The sequence below is a fragment of the Barbus barbus genome, assembly GCF_936440315.1.
Source record: "Barbus barbus genome assembly, chromosome: 25".
Classification (NCBI taxonomy): domain Eukaryota; kingdom Metazoa; phylum Chordata; class Actinopteri; order Cypriniformes; family Cyprinidae; genus Barbus; species Barbus barbus.
In genome coordinates this window covers 20396151-20416326 of record NC_136753.1, presented here as the reverse complement: position 1 = coordinate 20416326, position 20176 = coordinate 20396151, and the positions used below count along the sequence as shown (strand labels likewise).

General features: G+C 37.7%; 1 protein-coding gene across 1 annotated transcript in view; it reads right to left on the bottom strand.

Moving 5' to 3' along the window:
- Nucleotides 1-20176, bottom strand: part of LOC306844802 (P protein-like) — a gene marked incomplete at its 5' end in the record, with an annotated part of 112837 nt that overhangs the window by 27146 nt on the left and 65515 nt on the right. The window contains 2 exons of the mRNA XM_079377175.1: nucleotides 10819-10912; nucleotides 16333-16426. Of these exons, the coding sequence (XP_079233301.1) occupies nucleotides 10819-10912; nucleotides 16333-16426 (188 nt within the window). The remainder of the gene's footprint in view (nucleotides 1-10818; nucleotides 10913-16332; nucleotides 16427-20176) is intronic.

The following is a 20176-nucleotide window of genomic DNA, read 5'->3' as shown; positions in this document are numbered from 1 at the left end:
TTTTGTTATCTCTTCACTTTCGTTTACCACTTGTTCTTTGGACTGATAGATTAAGCAAGACACAAACCCCTCCTAAAGCAAATTCACACTTCCAGACAAAAACTATATAAAAACACACATTTATAAACACATACTTGGTTTCAATCTTCATTGTTCAACTTCTGCGAGCACTACATCTCTTCATTCAATCTGTTTAGAGTAGAAGTCACGTCCATGTTTGAATGTGTCTGCTCTCTCTGTTATAAGCCCTTTCTTTCCATGTCCCAGCCTGCCCTACACTAGAGCTGGAAAGTTGTTCTTACATAACACGCTATACAACAATTAAATAAACTGTTGTATTGTTGTAAAATACACTCAATATTGTTTTAAAGCCAGAAGATATTAGAAGGTGGCTGACTGAGGCAGTGAAAGAGATCTGCTCTATTATTTTCTCTTTAGGTATTCAGTTGTGTACAGCTATTACATCTTGAGGAGAGGATGTCTGTGGTGGTCTATGCAGAATGGGACTCATTGTTCTTGATTTACCATACAGGGTAAGTAATTGATTCAGTGCCAAATGCAGATTACACACCTGCAGTCTCCAAGCACAGGTTTGGTATTGTCTGTGCTACAGGGGTATCGAGACACAGCGGCTGTAAATGGGAATGCTAATTACATCACATGACGTGGGAGATCCGCAGAAGAGGAAAGCGGGGCTTCGTCTATTGGAAACAACAGAGTGAGGCCCTTTCCACGTAAATCAGCCAGTATTGTCTCTGTTGTTTTTTGTTACATCGACTGTTTATCTGCCCTGAAGCAAGTTCGATGGTATTCATGGATTCTTTGCTGGAAGTGCTTTGCAATACACTTAGTTTAATTAATTCAGCATTAATGAAAATGCTGATGCATTTGTATGCAAATGCATACATCTATATTTATGCGTACCTTAATCTAAACCACACACACACACATTCAGATGCAAATATCTTATATAAAATATTTGCATTACTGGCATTCAGTTTTCCTTTCATCAAAAGTACCATTTCAGTCCTGTGTTTAAATTAAACATTACATAATTGGCAGTGTTGGGGAGTAGCTAGTAACATTTAACAGTGTTACAGTACATTATTACAAACGGTAACTGTAATCTGTTACATTTACTGAGAAAAATGTGTAATTACATTACAGTTACTTATGAAATACAAAAGGGGTTACATCTAAATATGTGACTCTGGACCACAAAACCAGTCATAAGGGTAATGTTTTTTATTTATACATCACCTGAAAGCTGAATAACTAAGCTTTCCATTGATGTCTGGTTTGGAAAATCTGGAATCCAAGGGTGCAAAAAAATCTAAATAGTGAGAAAATCGCCTTTAAAGGGGTCATCGGATGCCCACTTGATATAAGTTGATATGATTCTTTAGGTCTTAATGAAAAGTCTATAAGCCCGTTCACACATACAGACTTTTCCGGCAAATTACCGGTAAATTGCCGTAAAGAGATCATGTGTGAACAGGACCTTTTCGAAAAAAACTGTAAATTCGTTCCGACAATTTACCGGTATGAGAAGTTGTAACATTACCAGTAAATTGCCGGAATTATGCTGTGTGTGAACGCAGAAGGAAAACTACCGGTATGAGCACATACAGGTTCAGACGCACTGACGTAAGACGTCTACTCTGGGCTAATCATAACATTCTGTTGCAGATGACGCATTCACTCCACACTTTCCCATGTATAATCCGGCCATGTTTGTCGCACAGACCTTTGTGGCTTTTTTCTTTCTCAACTGTTCACATTTACTTAAGAAAAAACCTGAATACTCGCCAGGACGGCCATTTTTGCGTAATTTTGTGTGTATTTGGCCACTTAAGCTCAACAACAAACTATGAAAAATAACTCAATATGATACTCACTATAGGCAGCTTTGGATGTGACTGAGCGCTCAGCCTTGAAACAGCCTCTGGAGCACGCGAGTACCGATTGTCTTAAAAAGACAAATTATAAATTTATACATTATACATTGTATAATTGGCAAATTATAAATTGTGACGTTTCAACAATGACCCGATTAAGCAAGGGACAATTTTGTCAACTGTCCCGAAATGCGAGCGAAAGTCTTAAATCAGTGTGCAGCAGCTCGTTGCAGACGAGAAAGAAAGAGAGAAGACGCGGTCCAGCTGAATCACTCATGCTGTTTTCAAATGACTGATTTAATCTGCTAGTTTGTGTGGATTTATTTACTCATATAACCTACTTGCTATCATGAATAAATGTTTGCAGGAATTTCCCTCATTATAAACTTGAAAGCCGCGGCGAGGAGTAAAACTATGTAATATACACACAATCACCCACAAAATTCTGGACATGATTAATTATGACACTATTACAGAGATTTGTGAAATAAAATTCCATTATTGTTTAGTAATTTTTTTCCCCAGGCCTGGAAATTGCTGTTTCGAAATGTAATGGCTTTTTCAGGTTTTTCATGTACGAACCCTAATAAAAGCAACTGCACTCTGTTAATCACTTAAACTGGCCCACCAATGTGATCAGCTGAATGCTCCGTTACCTCTCCCCTCCTCTAACCACATGCCGGATCCGTCACCCCGCTTTGTTCCGGGACCTCGAAATAAGCAAATTAAGCACTGGTTTGTAGTCGTCTATTACGATGTCTCTGGGACAAAAGCAGCTGCATGAATGCAAAAGTTTGAAACAAAAATAAAACCATCAACAAAAAGACTGACTGCATATACCCCTCCATGTTTATACAAGCGCAGCCATTTGGAGGTTAATGATGACACGGAATTTACCAGTCTTTTGGAATGGATGTGTGAATGGTGCTTTTCCGGAAAAAAGACAGAATGTCGTTGCCTGTGCGAACAGCGCATTTTTGAATTTACCGTTAAAGTCGTTCCGGAAATTTAACGGAAATTTACTGGTATTACTGTGTGAGAGGGTCTTATAACATACTTTGGTTAAAATTTCTCAATGGTACTGTAAAAAACACCTTTTTTACCATGTCAAAATGAGCTCTGTTTCTAGCAAGCCATTTTAGTCAATGTTGCTTTAAATGCTAATGAGCTCTGCTGACCCCGCCCCTCTCTTCCGTGGGGTGACGAGAGCAGTACTGTTTACTTTAGCACGTTATTAGGAAAGGCGACTTGCAAAGATTCATAAAAAAACCCTTATACTCTCTTCTTCTGTAGATGAAGCTGGATCACGAATGATTCGAGCGAACATAGACACATTTAGGCAGATCAGGGATCAGCGCATTCCCTTAAAAATGAAAGTAACGTTAAACCTCTGCGTCTTCAGCGGCTCAGATGTCAGGAGTTAATGATGACTTCATTATTACATCCAACAACAAAACACCTCAATCGCTTAATCGGAGACATTCTTGTCTTCCCCCTGCACTGGAGTCGACACAATGCTGGACTGATGACAGCTCACTCAGGGCGGGTCTAAGGTAAGACGGCCTTGTCAATCAACTATCGTAGGAGCGGTCCGTACAGAACTACGTCATTCTGACAGGGCTCTCAGAACAGCCTGATTTGAGAAAGAGGATTTAAAAAAAAAAATGTATCATTATAGGATGAATGTGTACACACACTTCCAACAAACATTTATGTTCAAACAACTTGTAAAGTGAATTTTGCATCCGATGACCGCTTTTTAAATTTGTCCAAATTAAATTCTTAGCATGGCTATAATTACTATAATCAAAAATTTAATTTTTACATATTTACGGTAGTAAATTTACAAACTATCTTCATGGAACATGGTCTTTATTTAATATCCTAATGATTTTTGGCATAAAAGAAAAATCGATAATTTTGACCCATACAATGTATTGTTGGCTATTGCTACAAATATACCTGTGTTACTTATGACTGGTTTTGTGATCCAGGGTTACATATTTTCTGTAAAAAGCTAGGATATGTTGAATAATAATAATTTGTTGCATTGCCTGTTCTTGATGTGCACAATGTCCCCTGACATTTAAAGGCCATTTAGTAAAGCAATGCTATTCTGATGCTTTTGATTGGTTCTTTTGTTTAAATTTGCATTTTGCAACACAGCACATCCGCCAATTACATCAATCCACATTGCTGAAGCTTTAGCACATTGGTACAACCTGTCTAAAAGTTGATTAACTGATTAACAGTTGAAAACATTTGTTAGAAATCTTGAAAAGTAATAAAAATGTAATCAGTTACATAATAAAGTAATTGAAAAATTAACACTACTTATAAAATTTTAAATAGAGTAACTTGTAATCTTTAACCTATTATATTTCCAAAGTAACATTCCCAAGACTGATAATAGTTCCTAAGAAGAGAATATAATAATAATAAAGCTGAAGTGTGTAATTTTACAGTAGTAGAATCACCAAACATTATCATATCATATTATATTATATTCAGACTTAGGCTATCAAAGTATTGTTAAATTAAATTAAATAATATTACAGTTTTTACTAAATAACTAGTTACTAGTGCAGTAATCATTTTGGCTATCTGAGAGTCTTTAACTACTCACACTCATATATCACTCATATTATCAAAAAAGCCAAATAAATGTACGAAATATACAATATACAATCAAACTTTTCTCTGTTTAGGTTGTTCCCTTCAGGGCTGCTCAGGTCACACTGACAGATGTCAGACATATAGCCTACCCATAATGTGAGGCAACTGCATATACCATGAATTCACAAGCTCTGCATCATTAAAGTTTTACAGCTGGTCAGGCCACGTCTCCGTATGTCACTTCATTAATTCTGCAGTTCACTCAGATGGCTTGGCCGGAGACGAAAAATGCCAGCAGAAGATGGATGTTGGAGAGAGGGAAAAAACAAGTGCTCAATATAGGAAACTTGCCCTGGTGTGGTAAACATGCGCCGTTTAAGAGCAGGTCCCCAAAGCCTTGGTCATTTAGACTAACCTCCTTATGCTGAAGACGGTCAGTGATGGTTTTCCAAGAAAAAGTATATATGGAGGTCAGAGGGGCAAGGCTGCAAAGCCAAGCGAGTCGTCACAAGCCAATATTGCCACTATTGGGATAGGCTAGGGTGAGTGGAAAAGGGCAGGAGATCGACAGGAAAAGAGAGTGATGCACGGTTTAATAAAATCTGGACTCATCTGAACACCAATGGAAGACTTCCTGTCACTTGCAATTGAACAGATCAGCCCAAGACTTTTGGAGCAAGCAGAAAGTTTTGATGAAATCATTGTCAGAGAACAACAGAGAATGCGGTGAGGATACTTTTCAAACTGTCACTGAAGAGTACAGTAATGACATGCGATCATTGTAAATATTCTAGATATTTTTTCAGCCAGTCAGTGAGAAGTCTGAACTATGTATTAGTGTTTTTAAAAACTGAACTATAAAAATACACCCAAATTTTAAGACAAAAATAACGCAACCTTTTAATAAGGTAACTTAAAAAAATTCAACAAATATGCATGCTAATTTTCTGTTGCCTAATGTATTTTCAACCGTTTTTGTTTTTAAAAGTAACAATATTTTGAGGGCAACTTCTTGGAGGGAGTTTACCACAGTGACAGCCCTGTTGAAAACTTTTAAACTAAACTGGCTAAAAACTAAAGATAAAACAAAAAATGGTAACACTTTAGTATAGAGACCAATTCTCACTATTAATTAGTTGCTTATTAGCATGCCTACTGATAACTTCTTTGCTGTTTATTAGTACTTATAAAGCACATCCCTAATCAAATACCTAAAGGTAATAACTACCTTACAAACTATTAATAAGCAGCAAATAATTAGTTTATCGAGGAAAAAGTCATGATTTGTTAATAGCGAGAATTGGGCCTTAAAACAAAGTGTGACCCAAAAATTTAACTATTTGACCTCACAAAACAACTATTCATTTAAATGGAAGACTAGATGAGTATCCTGACCTGTCATTAATCAAGATAGACCAACATAAATGGATTCTGATTAACTAAATAGTAAGAATTCCCGGTAACACTTTAGTTTGGGGACCCACCTATTTTCACTAGTTGCTTATTTGCATGCATATTACTAGCATATTGGACTACTAGCACTTATAAAGCACATAATAATTTCTTATTCTGCATGACCATATTTTAGATCCCTTAATTCTACTCGAGCCTAAACTTAAACAAATACCTTGCTAAGATATTAGGAGTTTATTGGGGCAAAATTCATACTTAATCATTCATTTATACTGAGAATTGAAGTGAAGTGACATTCAGCCAAGTATGGTGACCCATACTCGGAATTCGTGCTCTGCATTTAACCCATCCAACGTGCACACACACAGCAGTGAACACACACACACCGTGAACATACACCCGGAGCAGTGGGCAGCCATTTTATGCTGCAACACCCGGGGAGCAGTTGGGGGTTCGGTGCCTTGCTCAAGGACACCTCAGTCGTGGTATTGAGGGTGGAGAGAGTGCTGTACATTCACTCCCCCCACCTACAATCCCTGCCGGCCGGAGACTCGAACCCGCAACCTTTGGATTACAAGTCTGCCTCTCTAACCATTAGGCCACGACTTCCCCTTAATTGGTCCCCAACCTAAAATGTGACAGAATTGCTAGCTTAGTTGTGTACATCAGTAGTTGATTGTTGAGTTGTTAGTTGATTGTTGAGTTGGCGAAAAATGTACCATGATCACAAAGACTGCAATCTCTGCCTCATCTGACCCCAACGGTACTACATAATGGCTTAGATTCGTGGCCTAATATACTACATAATGGGGAAGTCGTGGCCTAATGGTTAGAGAGTCGGACTCGTAATCCAAAGGTTGCGGGTTCGAGTCTCGGGCCGGCAGGGATTGTAGGTGGGGGGAGTGAATGTCCAGCGCTCTCTCCACCCTCAATACCACGACTGAGGTGCCCTTGAGCAAGGCACTGAACCCCCAACTGCTCCCCGGGCGCCGCAGCATAAATGGCTGCCCACTGCTCCGGGTGTGTGTTCACGGTGTGTGTGTGTTCACTGCTGTGTGTGTGCACGATGGATGGGTTAAATGCAGAGCACGAATTCCGAGTATGGGTCGCCATACTTGGCAGTATGTCACTTCACTCACTCACTCACTCACTTCACTTAGATTGTGAATAAAATAAATGTGTCTGCTCTTCAGGTGATCTTGTTATTTTAAAAACCAGGAGAGGAACTGTGTTGTACAACGTCGGCTGCTTTGTGAAGCCCTCATGGTGAAGCTCAGTGGTACTCCATCACTAGTTTCTAACCAGAGCACCAGAGAAAGTCTCAGTCCCTCCTTCATCCCCATAGCAACCGACAAATCAGCCAATTACAGGCTGAGCTGAGGACTTGCCCATTCATCACAAAGTTCTAACCATGACAGGGCATACAAATGAGGCCCCAAAATACAAAAAGCAAATACGCAGAAGTTCAGGATTACATCGCAATTTATCTACTTCTGATACTCTACCTGAAGAGGTACAGAAGCGGTTCAGATGACATGCAGAGGTTGATAAGGGTGACTTGAATTCTCCGTGAGTATCAGGCAGGAGGGAGGTTAATGATGAATGAGCAATTACTCAAACATCTGCTGCCACCCTGTTTGTTTTCCTAGCACTGCCAAAAAAATAAGATTCCACAGGCGATTGCCTCCTCCCTCACCCAGCCCGCTGCCACCAGCCCATTCCCATTTGGTTTAGCCCAGAGTCGCCCAGCTGCTCTACCTGCCTCTGGACAGTCCTATGGGCACCAGAATGAGGAAGGAGGGAATCCAAGAATACGTCTCATGAGTGCACACAGCAAGCAGGTCTTTGGCTTAGCAGAGGCACTTCACTACTGAAACAGAATTGGAAGCAAGTGGCAGCGTTCAACTAAAAGTGAAGAGTGAGGCAGAATCTGGGGTTCTTGCTAACGCTAGGACGGTTTGGATTCACTCCTAAGATTAGCCTGAATTGATCTGCCTTATTTCCCCGTCTGATGTGCCTTTTAGACTGAACTTCCGTTCCTTACCTGTGTTGAGCCGAGGGCCTTGGGCTCTGTCTAATGCCATTGATTCTCCTGTTTCAGGGTTTAAAAGTGCCATGGCCACTTAGACAGACAAGCAAAGGAACTACAAAATGGTAAGTGACTGCTTGTCAATGAGGATGGATTGTTAGGTCATGGAAAAAATATTAAAATGTTAATTATATTTAGAAATAAAACCGTATATATTATATACAGTATTATATAAATATATTTAACATTTTATTTAATTATATTTATTATTTATATTATTTTTATATTATTCTTATATATATTTATATTCATATTTGTAATACTACGGGCCACTGAATGCTTGAATCTGATTGGATGACGAACGTTCTAAAGTGTGCAATTATTTTCAGGGAAAAGCATGGCGAACGTAGTTCCAGGCAGGTCTTGACCGCATTACATGTCTGTATCACTTCGCCAAGTAATTTGAGTTATTTCAAAGGTCCAAAACCCACAATGACACTGGCCAAACAAATCAATATATTAAACAAAAGGATAAAAACGACAGCTCATATTCATGTTTTTGCCACAAAATTACGTTTTAATATGTACAGAACGCACATACTCTATCTCTCCCGCTCTCTCTCCCTTACAGTCGCACGTACAAACAGTTTGTAAGTTTAACAACTTAAAAACTACATGAATTATCACAAGCGAGGTAACAACAACGACACTGTTCCTGAAGAAAATGAACTTTAAGTTTCACTGTAACTAGAGACATTGCTGCCGAAAACTATTGAGAGATGCACAGACTCACAGAGGTAATCTCTCTCTCTCGCTCTCTCTCTCTCTCTCTCTCATAATTTAGTTATTAACTGTATTAACTGCATTAGTCTACTATCAACGGCTCAAGCCTCAATTACTAGGTTTAAAATTATGTTTTGGAATTAGCAACAGAGGCGTTGGATGAGATATGGAAGAAATAATCCTACTCACACCAGCGATTTAAGTAGAAAAAACTGAAAAATGCCTTGAAATATATAATTTGATCAATGTCTTGAGACGTGGTAACCGTAGTATAAGCGGAATAATTGACTTCGGGCCGTTGAATTTGTAGAAAATAATGCACACCGAGTTACCACCTGGGGTGTGCATTATTTTCTAAGAATTCAATGGCCCGTCACCAATTATTCCTTACTTAATTCATGCTTTTTCAAAATACACTGACTAATGTTAATTCATAAAACATATGATTTCAAAAAATGCTGTAAAAGTATTGATAAATGGAAGTTCATGATACCTAATTGATACCAGTTGAACCTTACTGAACCAAGTGTATCATATAATTCTGTTAATTAATTGGCATATTGTATTTTAAACCTGAATAAAAACACAATATGTCAATTAATTAACAAAAGCCCAACTGAACCACGCTCTGGCCCACCTCTTCCAACCGAGAAAGGGATGTCTAAACGAACCATGGAGCGATCACACTAGTCAAACGAACCGGGCTTTGGGGGTCAAACGCGCTCGGCCATGGTTAAGATTGCCTAGTGTGAGTACACCCTCATTGTCCCGCATCCTGCACACACAAGTATCTACCCGCCTGCACCCGCACTCGCCCATCAAGTGTTGTCCCGCACCGCACTCTGCTGCATTGGATCTCGTTGGGTCTCTCTATAATATAAATATTAGTGCTGGGCAATGATTAAAATTTTTAATCATGATTAATCTCATGATTGTCTGCAATATATATATATATATATATATATATATATATTATAAATAAATTGGAAATTGGAAATTAATGGTGAATGGGCCAAATTTCAAAACAAGTAAATCCAAAGACACAAATCTCTAAGGTAAAAATGAAAGTGTGAAGTGCCTTCATGTCTGGCTCTGTGCTAGGCATGTCTGCAATTCCTTTTCGGATTCTATATACTGGGATTGAAAGTCTCCCACCGGGATCATTTCACAGTCCAATCAGATGTGCATTCATTGACCACCAACACCCCGCCAACTGGGAGAAAACCAGATATCTGCATGCATCTGTATTTGCATGGAAAGCACTTCCATCGAGCAGGTGGTAACAAGCAGGGAGAACCAAATCAAAAGAGACGGTGAATATCTCCGCAAGCCTCTCACCAAGAGGCAATCAGCGAGCAGCTCCTTTTCCACATTCAGATGTATTTGTTGATACGCTAGAGAGTGCTTGAAATCAAGCTGTCTTAAGAGTCTCTCTAAAACTAGGTCTGTCACTTCTTAAAAAGAGAGTCACACTTAGGGATATTTTTGGAACATGATGAACATGATTTTTACATCGATTTTACACGGAGCGTGCAAGAAAAATATGTTTACAACAAAGCATCTTATAAATACAGAGGACATACATACAATACATTATAAGACATAACGGATACCAATATTAAACAAGCTCAAGTTGAGTGGCATTTTGATTGTAGCTGTTGGTTATGCTGTTCCCTTTTTGATTGCAATATTGCTCCAGCTTTAAATGGTGTATTTTATAATTTGAAGAGACAGGAGAACATGACCGCAAGCAGCAGATTGCAGGAGCTGCTGATGAAAAGTGTGCCTTGAAACCATTTAAGCTACCATTGGCCAACAGATCTGGCTGGAATGATCACAGCTTTCCCTGAAGAGTGAGACTACTATGAAAAGCTATAAACATCTGGACATAAAGCTAGGGGATTGACTCTAGTACCAGGGCACTCTTGGGTAATTTTGCTGTTAGCATTAGCTTTGAAAAAATATATATATTTCCCTGAATGAGCCTGGTGCTCATTGCAGCTTATTCTGGCTCAGAACAGCCCACTTAAGAAGAGACAACCTAACCAAAACAAATAAATTTGTGCCCAACACATATACCTGAAGAACTCCATGAAGGAAAATCCATAGCCATGCTGTTCAGCAATCCCAGCACACACCACATTTGCAGATGCTCCAATCAGTGTTCCATTTCCTTTGGGAATAGAAAGAGAAGAAGAAAAAAAATGAATGACTATCTTGGATAACTCTGATAGCTTGAATAAACATAGACATTCGTTTATTTGTAAAGAAAAAAAGAAATGTTTGCCTAGTGAATTCTTCCAAATACCTTATATATTCTTCCATATACATACACTAACCAATCACTCGAGTCTGCCTTGAGAGAGAGGATCTGAAAATTTGTAAATGTTTAAGTAGGATTATATGTCCTCTACAAATACAGTACTCTACAAACACGGATCTTTATAAATGAATATTAGAATTGATTTGGTGCCAATTTGCACAGCAGGTTTTGTTATGCTGATTGCAATTTAAAGTTCTACACTGTGCAATCACTTATTGCACCAGCAATGAAATGACCTTCAGTGCTAAATTGCAGAGGTGATTTAGCAAAGTTCTTTTTTGTATCACCTGCTTTGGTAATGCATGGCACGAAGAGGGACTTCTGTCCCAACTCAAATCACAGGCATGATAGCTTTCTGAGGAAGGACAGAGGTCATCACCTCATTAATAGCATGTCTAGAAAAATTTAACTTAAAGATTAAAAGGTATTATTTAGTTGCAGATCCCTTGCGCCCAATCACAGCAGTGAGTCTGTGACCCATAGACATCACCAGACTCTTGGTCTCATCCTTTGAAATGCTTTTCCCAGCCTTTAATGCAGCCAATTCCAATTGTTGCTTGTTTTGGGGAGTTTCTGCCTTTACTCTCCTCTTCAGCTGGTGAAATTCATGTTCAATCGGATTTAAATCTGGAGATTGACTTGGGCAATCTAAGACTTTCCATTTCTTTGCCCTTATAAATTCCTTGACTGAACTGGCAGGGTGTTTTGGGTCATTGTCCTGATGCAATATGAAGCACTTCCCAATGAATCTGGTGGCATTTTCTTGAATATTGGTAGGCAAGATGGTTTTGTACCCTTCCAAATTCATTCTGCTACTGTCATCATACATTAAGTCATCAGTAAAGTTGAGAGGGCCTGTTCCAGAGACAGCCATGCATGCCCATGCCATGACACCACCTCCACCATGCTTTACAGATGAGGCTGTATGCTTGGGATTCATTTGCAGTTCCCTTTTTTTCTCCACATTTTTTCTTTCCCATCACTTAGATAAAGGTTCATCTTTCTCATCTGTCCATAAACACGGTTCCAAAACTCTTCTGGCTCACCTTTGTGCTTTTTTGCAAACTCTAATCTTGCCTTTCTATTTTTGGTGCTGGTCAGAGGTTTGCATCTTGCTGTGTAGCATCTGTAATTCTGTGTCAAAGTCTCCTGAGGACAGTAGATTGTCAGCATCACCCCAGCTTTCTGGAAGTTGTTGGTGATTTTACAGACACTTCTTTTAGGGTTCATTTTCACAGCTTTTATGATTTGTCTGTCATCAACTACTGTTGTTTTCTCAGCCGATCAGGTAATTGTTGGTTGCTGGTGGTTTCCAAACTCTTGATTTCTCCGTGCCCTTTGTTTTTGCTATAGCTATAATTGACTTCCTCTTTTCTTTTAGCATCCAAATTGCTTGCTTTCCTCTCAAAGTCAGCTCCCTCATCTTCATCCTGGTTTGTGTGTATCATCATCGATTGCAGGATTCAGAATGCAGAAGTAATGGATATAACTGATACAACACATTCCCTGCTTTTAATATCTGAAGAATTAATGCAACAGGGGACAGCTGATCACTTAGAAAGACCTGTGAGGCAACTGTTCCAATACTTATGCTCACATCAGATAGACGGATAAAACTCTAAAAGTGCTGAACTTCTTAGCTGGTAAAACATCTATGTGTTGAACAGAGGTGGGTAGTAACGAGTTACATTTACTTCGTTACATTTACTTGAGTACATTTTTTGGGTAACTAATACTTTTAGAGTATATTTTAAAATGGGTACTTTTACTTTTACTCAAGTATATTTTTAGAGAAAAAACGGTACTTTTACTTCGTTACTCTCCTCTCGTTACTGTATCTTAATGCAATACAAGTTAAAAATGCTTCGGTTTATTCCAAACGCGCCGTCTACTTTTCTCTGGGCAATGAACGATGCCCATTCGCGAATGATTCATTCTTTTGAGTCGATTCTGTTTAAAGGCTTTATCAAACCAGTTGGCAAACCAGTGAATCGGTTCGCGAATCAGTTTGAATGATTCGTTCAGTTCCCTGCCGCACGCGCTGAATCTCTGAAGCGGTTCTCACTCAGATAACAGAGAGTTTAAGAACATCAAGAGCGCAGAAGACGTGGCTTTGGATCTACAGTCAGTTGAAAGCAAATCTGCAAAGGCTTGTTTGCTAGAGCTATATGAAGATCTTTTATTAGATGAACACCGCGTGTGCTGTCTACTGTTCCACAGGTATAGGCCACGATACCACTATGACATTACCAGTTTGTTGTACATGTACCTTACATTAAATACAATGTATAATTTATACATTAAATAAGCTGTCACAGAGTATGAAATGAACACCCACGGAACCCAAGTTAGCTCTGTGCAGCGGCGCGCGAGCTGTTCTAGACACAATTAATATTCATATTTTTACAATATTTACGCTTGCAACAATATAGGCTACATTTGTTTATATTTTGCAGAACAGAAGATCCGTCAATATGCATTTGTTTCGTTATGTTCAAAGCAGTCATGTGAGGCGTTTTCAGAGGTTTCAGTGTCAGAGGTTATAGGATAATACATATTTAATTTACTTTAAAATATAATTTAATTCAGTGATGCAAATCAGAATTTTCATCAGCTGTTACTCCAGTTTTCGGAGTCATATGATCCTTCAGAAATCATTATAATATATTGATTTATTACCAATGTTGGAAACAGTTTTGCTGTATTTGCCAAAAATATTTTTTGGAACCTGTAACATTTTGTTCAGTATTCTTTGATGAATAGAAAGCTAAAAAGAGCAGCACTGATAATAAATCAACATGATTTCTGAAGGATTATGTGACTCTGAAGACTGGGGTAAAGGCTGATGAAAATTCTGATGTGCATCACTGATCAATTACATTAAAATATATATATATGTATATATTTTGAACGGCAGTGTGTGTGTGTGTGTGTGTGTGTATACACAGACACATTACATAAATGTAATCTATATATCTAAATACAAATAGACTATATTCAGTACCTATATGATCCAAAGTAACTAGTAACTAACTACTTGAGTAGTTTTTTTATCCAATACTTTTTTACTCTTACTCAAGTAACTATTCAGACGATTACTTTTACTTGAGTAAATATTTCTAGAAGCACTTTTACTTTTACTTGAGCACAGTTTTTGGGTACTCTACCCACCTCTGGTGTTGAATCACCCAATAATAAAATGTGACATTCTGTAGTTTTGTCTCATATTCATCTTTTAATCATATTTGTAAACGTCTTGACTCCACAGCCAACAGAGCAATTTTGTCTTTACTATTCCAATACTTTTCGAGGGCACTATATATATATATATATATATATTGTGTATATATATATATATATATATATATATATATATATATATATATTAGGGCTGTCAAAGTTAACACGTTAACGCATGCGATTAATCTAAAAATTATAACGCGTAAATTTTTTTCACACAAATTAATCGTTTGATAAGGTTTGACCCCCACTTCTTGCCATCATCGCAGCGCGTAAGGTAATCATTGCCTGCGTCCCAATTCCATGTGATTTTAGTAATTTTCAATACTATTTAGGGCAGAATAGTATGCACATTGGGACGCAGGGATTGTGTGATTATGAGGCGCCAGGCTAAACAAATGTGAAGCAAACGCGGAGAGATAGAGAGAGCGTGTCCGAGAGAGAGAGCGACACTGCGCGAGAGATGTATACTCATATGTGATAAGGGTACAGTGAACCAGTGTTGCCAGGGTCGCGATTTTCCCGCACAATTGGGCTATTTTGAAAATACAGTCGCGGGAAAAATTACAGAGCTGTGTATTGCGTTTTTTGGGCTACTTTTATAATGTACCGTGGCCACCCAAAATGTATGTGTATGTGTACACATGTGATCGCAAAACGAACTTTTTACAAACACTCGATGGTGGTTTAAAGTGAGTTCTGAGTAAAAGTGTACTATTAATCTCATAAATTGTCTTATGTAGCATGATGCTAATGTTAGCTCTAATGCACCTGCAGAACAGGTCCAATTCTTTTTCATAATGCATTTTATCATAATACTTCATGTAAGGTCGCAAGAAAATGTTTTGTTGTATTTATTTAGAAATACTTTTGAAAATAGTTGGGTAAATGTGTAACGTTACTGGGATTGAAGCAATGTGGCTTGGTAAACGTTGTATTGCCAGCATAAAGGCTGATAATGGCTGAATAAAAACAAAAGAATAATAAGGATAATGTCTCATACCTGGGGGAGGTGTGAAAGGTTCTGTTTCCTTAAACTAGTTTGTTATGCATTCCTTTATTTCAACACATTTACAGGTAAATCCTAGTATTTTAAATTTGCGATTAATCGTGATTAATCACAGTCCAGGACTGTGATTAACGCAATAAAAAATTTTAATCAATTGACAGCACTAATATATATATATATATATATATATATATATATATATATATATATATATATATATATATATATATATATATATATACATATATATATATATATATATATATATATATATATATATGAAGGCTCTTGATTCCTTCACAAAAGTATTGTCAACACCACATTTTCAGTTCAATGACTAAATGCCTTACAGGGGATGAATTTTCAGATTTTGAACAATTTAAAACTCTAAAGGCAGTTTGCACCCATCAATTTCTCATTTCCTAAAAGACATATTTTTTAAAGCATGTTGTTTGGCCTTGTAGAAGAATGGTCTTCACATGAAAGGTTCACATCTTGAAAGGTGTCAGCGTGACAACAAAACCAGAAGTCTGCCTTAGCATTTCATGGATCGATACTACAGCTAACACATCTCCTTTGATTAGGCCATAGGACTGCCACATATCTCTCCATGTCCTTAGAGCCAAACAGGCAATGAGGCATTTTCAGATGGCCTTGTTAGCACAATATATTCGTAAATGTAGAGCGATCTTTTGTGCACTGTGGTGCTTTCAAAACCAGTGAGGAAGAAGTTTGTGGCATTGAAAAACAACACAATGTAATAAGAAGAGACCTTTTTTGAATTACTAGTATGAATTGCTAGTTTTATATCACAGATACATTTAGGCAAAGTAATTACTCGCTTCTGTAGGAGGTGTTTTGCAATTCAAAGGAAACGCGAAAAATTATGTATTTTAAAAGCATAGTATTCATTGCAGTTCATCAATCCACTTGAACCAAGGTTGCTGTAATGGCATGTTTGTTTTAAAAAAAAATAACTTATATGATATATAAGACTAAGAGAGATAATAATACAACTGACCTCCAAGGCAAGCTCCCATAGCCAATGCAAAAATGAGAGGTTTGACTGGTAGGTTGACATCGGCATCTTGACTGAGGTTTATAAGCACAGGAATCTGTGAAAGAAACACATCATATATATATATATATATATATATATATATATATATATATATATATATATATATATATGGCATTATAAAGGGTTATTAAATGCTATAATGTGTAACAATGAATTCATAAGAGTTATAATGTATTAATTGTGGTTACAATTGTTCATGAGATTGTACAATGTATTATAAGGTGTATTACAACGCATAATTAAAGCATTAAAAGTACTTTTTTAATGCATTATACACAAAGGCTTCAAGTAAAGTGTTTCCAGTATATTATATATAGTGTGTATATGTGATAGAGAGAGAGAGAGAGAGAGAGAGAGAGAGAGAGAGAAATTAAGCAATGCCTATTACAAACAACCATTTGTCAAGAACTAAACATTGTGGATGTCAGGGTCACAAAGAGTGTTATATTCAATAATTCTGACAGCCGTCCAACCTATTAGCAGATTGAGTCATATTCTTCTGATCCACAAGTCAAGAACAAGAAAATCAATAGTTGATGACATTAGATTTCTTTATCCATATTTCTCTTTTTTTGCACAGACACAGAGCTTGAATAAACAGCCAATGAAAATCTCATGAAACAGCATGTATGATCCAAGCATCACCACTTTGACCCAGGCATGAAATCTACATGGATATAAATGAGACAAAAACACTCCACAATGGCTATAGCCATCAGTACTTAGCATGAGCATATAATGTTGAGAAGCAGAGAGTGCATCCCTGTGGCGACAACAACAAATATGCATGCATCCGTTTCTCAAGGCACATAAGTATTCGATCTTGCCACCAGTGTAGTGTAATTTAAAGATTGCATATTTGCAGAAAATGTCTTCTGCCTCGAAGATTTCTGTGTGTAGCCACTTGTCCGCTACACGCTGGCCTCCCAGCTAACATCGGCTTCAGCTGCAATCGACTTGAATAAATTACACAGCACAACTGTGATTACATTTTCTACTACATTTGCCATCCGGTTCATTCAGCTGTGGCATAGCCAGCGTGGATGGGAGGGCACCAGGAGCCAAAGCAACCGTATACTTGTGCTGACAAGAAAATAGCAGTTTTATGTTTGCAGTGGAGCGCAAATAGCACATTTTTAATCTGTGTGGAAGATCCTAACTTGACACAGGTGGCATGGAAACAATTTTACAGCTATAACACATAGTCTCTGTAATCATAACTCTGCAATCATAAATATTAATATATTTATTACAAATAAAATGGCTGTTTGATAATTAATGCGGATTAACAAATCAGCATATTAAAATTATTTTTTGAAGGATCGTGTGACACTCAATTCTGGGGTAATGGCTGCTGAAAATTCAGCTTTGCCATCATAGGAATAAATTACATTCTAAAATATTTTAATAGAAAAAGAACGCAAAACGGTTATTTAAATTCAAATTTCATTGTTGTCAGTCAATTTAAGATCCTGGTTCTCACCAGGTGGTTCTTTTGGGATTTTCTTGTAGATCTATTTCAGGATAAGCACTTGGGGTTCCTGAAAATATAATATCAATTGTGGCTTAAAGGTTTACCACAAAGACAGAACCTTACATTAAACAGGTTAAGAAAGGTCAATAATGTTCATGTTAAATGATCACCTTTGTTAAATTCCACAAGCACTTTGATCCAGTTTATTTACTGCAATTACAGAACAATCCTTGGCAAGTCACCCATCAAATGGCCAGGGACACAAAGAAGATCTACAAACATGTTGAGGGAGAGCAGGGACATGTCTGCAGCCATGTATATGTCATATATAATCCCTTACAGATGAGACCATGGGATAGAAGTAAACAGCTTCTGTATTGATCTTCAGATCAGATGTTTAATGCTCCATGTGGATGTCAGTGATTGTGTCATGTTTGAAAAGGTATAGAAACTCAAATTGAACACGCTGAGCCTGATACGTGAACCTAAACAGGGTCAGCACAATTTAAAATTGCTTTATGCATGGTGTGATATGGAGTCAATACTTAAAGCAATTCAAATGTTTAAACACAGAAACTAGCTGCTTAGACCATTATGAATTTCCATGGCGGAATATTTTGGTTAGGTAAATGGTCTTAAGCTTGTTTTTAAGCTCACCAAATGAGGCTTGAGGGTTAAGTTAGTTATGAGGTCCGATGAGGACACCAGTATACCAGATTTCAAATCACTTTTCAATGAGGCGATTAAAAACAACTGAACACATGCTTATTTTTGTTGTTAGTGGACTCAAAAACAGGCACATTCTGTGCTCTACAGAAATGAAGTGTGTGTTTAATTGCATGGTCTTTCAAGTCCAGCTTCAGATTGTGAGAGGGCAGTGCTGAGAAGTCTTTCTGTATTTATACAGCAATGGGGCTTGCAATGCGATCCATTACCACCGCAGGTGTACACTGAGCTCAAGTACATTTCACTCTGTTTATCTCTCATTTTTTGACAGAGTGAGTGAAAGAGACAGACAGCGAGCAAGAATAAGACTATATGTGACCCTGGACCACAAAACCAGTCATAAGTGTCAATTTTTCAAAATTGAGATTCATACAGCATCTGAAAGCTGAATAAATAAGCTTTCCATTGATGTATGGTTTGTTAGTGTTCAACAAACCAAAACTTCAGCAAAACTTGTTTTCAATGTTCTAGTTTCAATGGTTCCGGTCGGGAGTTCCTATCAATTGTTGTATGTGGGGCCTTAATTAGTGGGACACCAAAGGAAAATATATCGCTTCTCCTTTAAGCGTTCGCGCTCAGACGCATGGTGTATGCGGACGGGGAAGCAGAGGAATGAGAGAGTAGGCCTTGTGATGTCTGTGTACTAATCTTGCCTCACTACTCTGTTTAAGGTGAATAAATTCCACATGTCCATCATCCCATTTATTGTGTGGTCGTGTTTCCATGGTGTCCGGAGGTTACCACTTGAAGTCTGCTAGGATAGAACAATTTTTGGCTGTGATACAGCTATTTGAAAATCTGGAATCTGAGGGTGCAAAAAAATCTAAATATTGAGAAAATTGCCTTTAAAGTTGTCCAAATGAAGTTCTTAGCAATGCAGATTACTAATCAAAAATTAAGTTTGGATATATTTACGGTAGGAAATTTACAAAATATCTTCATGGAACATGATCTTTACTTTACCCATATAATGTATTTTTGGCTATTGCTACAACTATACCTTTGTGACTTATAACTGGTTTTGTGCTCCAGGGTCACAAATAGGACAGAGTTGCAGGTCCCAGTGGCTAACTAGTCATCCAACAATCAACTTTATGTAAATGCGCCCTAAGAAATATATATAATCGTGGTTAATTTGCCAGGCTAAATAAATGATAAATAAAAACTGCAATAAATGACTAGTATTCAGCTAGATGTTCACATAGCTAGTTGCCTAATCTAACAACTAAAATAGTTCTGCCCATCCCTACTACACACAAGGCGAGAAAGGAAGTGAAAGTAAGTAAGAAAAGAGGTCAAAATAGACAGATCAAATGAAACGTGTGGAAAACGCTGGAGAAGAAGGAAATGAAAAGGCTTTTGAAATGCTAAGTGATTTCTGGAGTGACTTGTCTCTTCATCTGCCCTGCATTCTTCCCTTCTGCTCATTTGGCAGTGAGCGATCGGCAGCACAGCTCTGTCTGTTTGGTGCCATGTTCATCATATCAGCTCACAGCACGTGTTCATTCATGATGCACATGATTCATTCGCTGCTCTGATAGCACATTATCACTCACTATACTGTTTCTCACACAATTCAGCTGA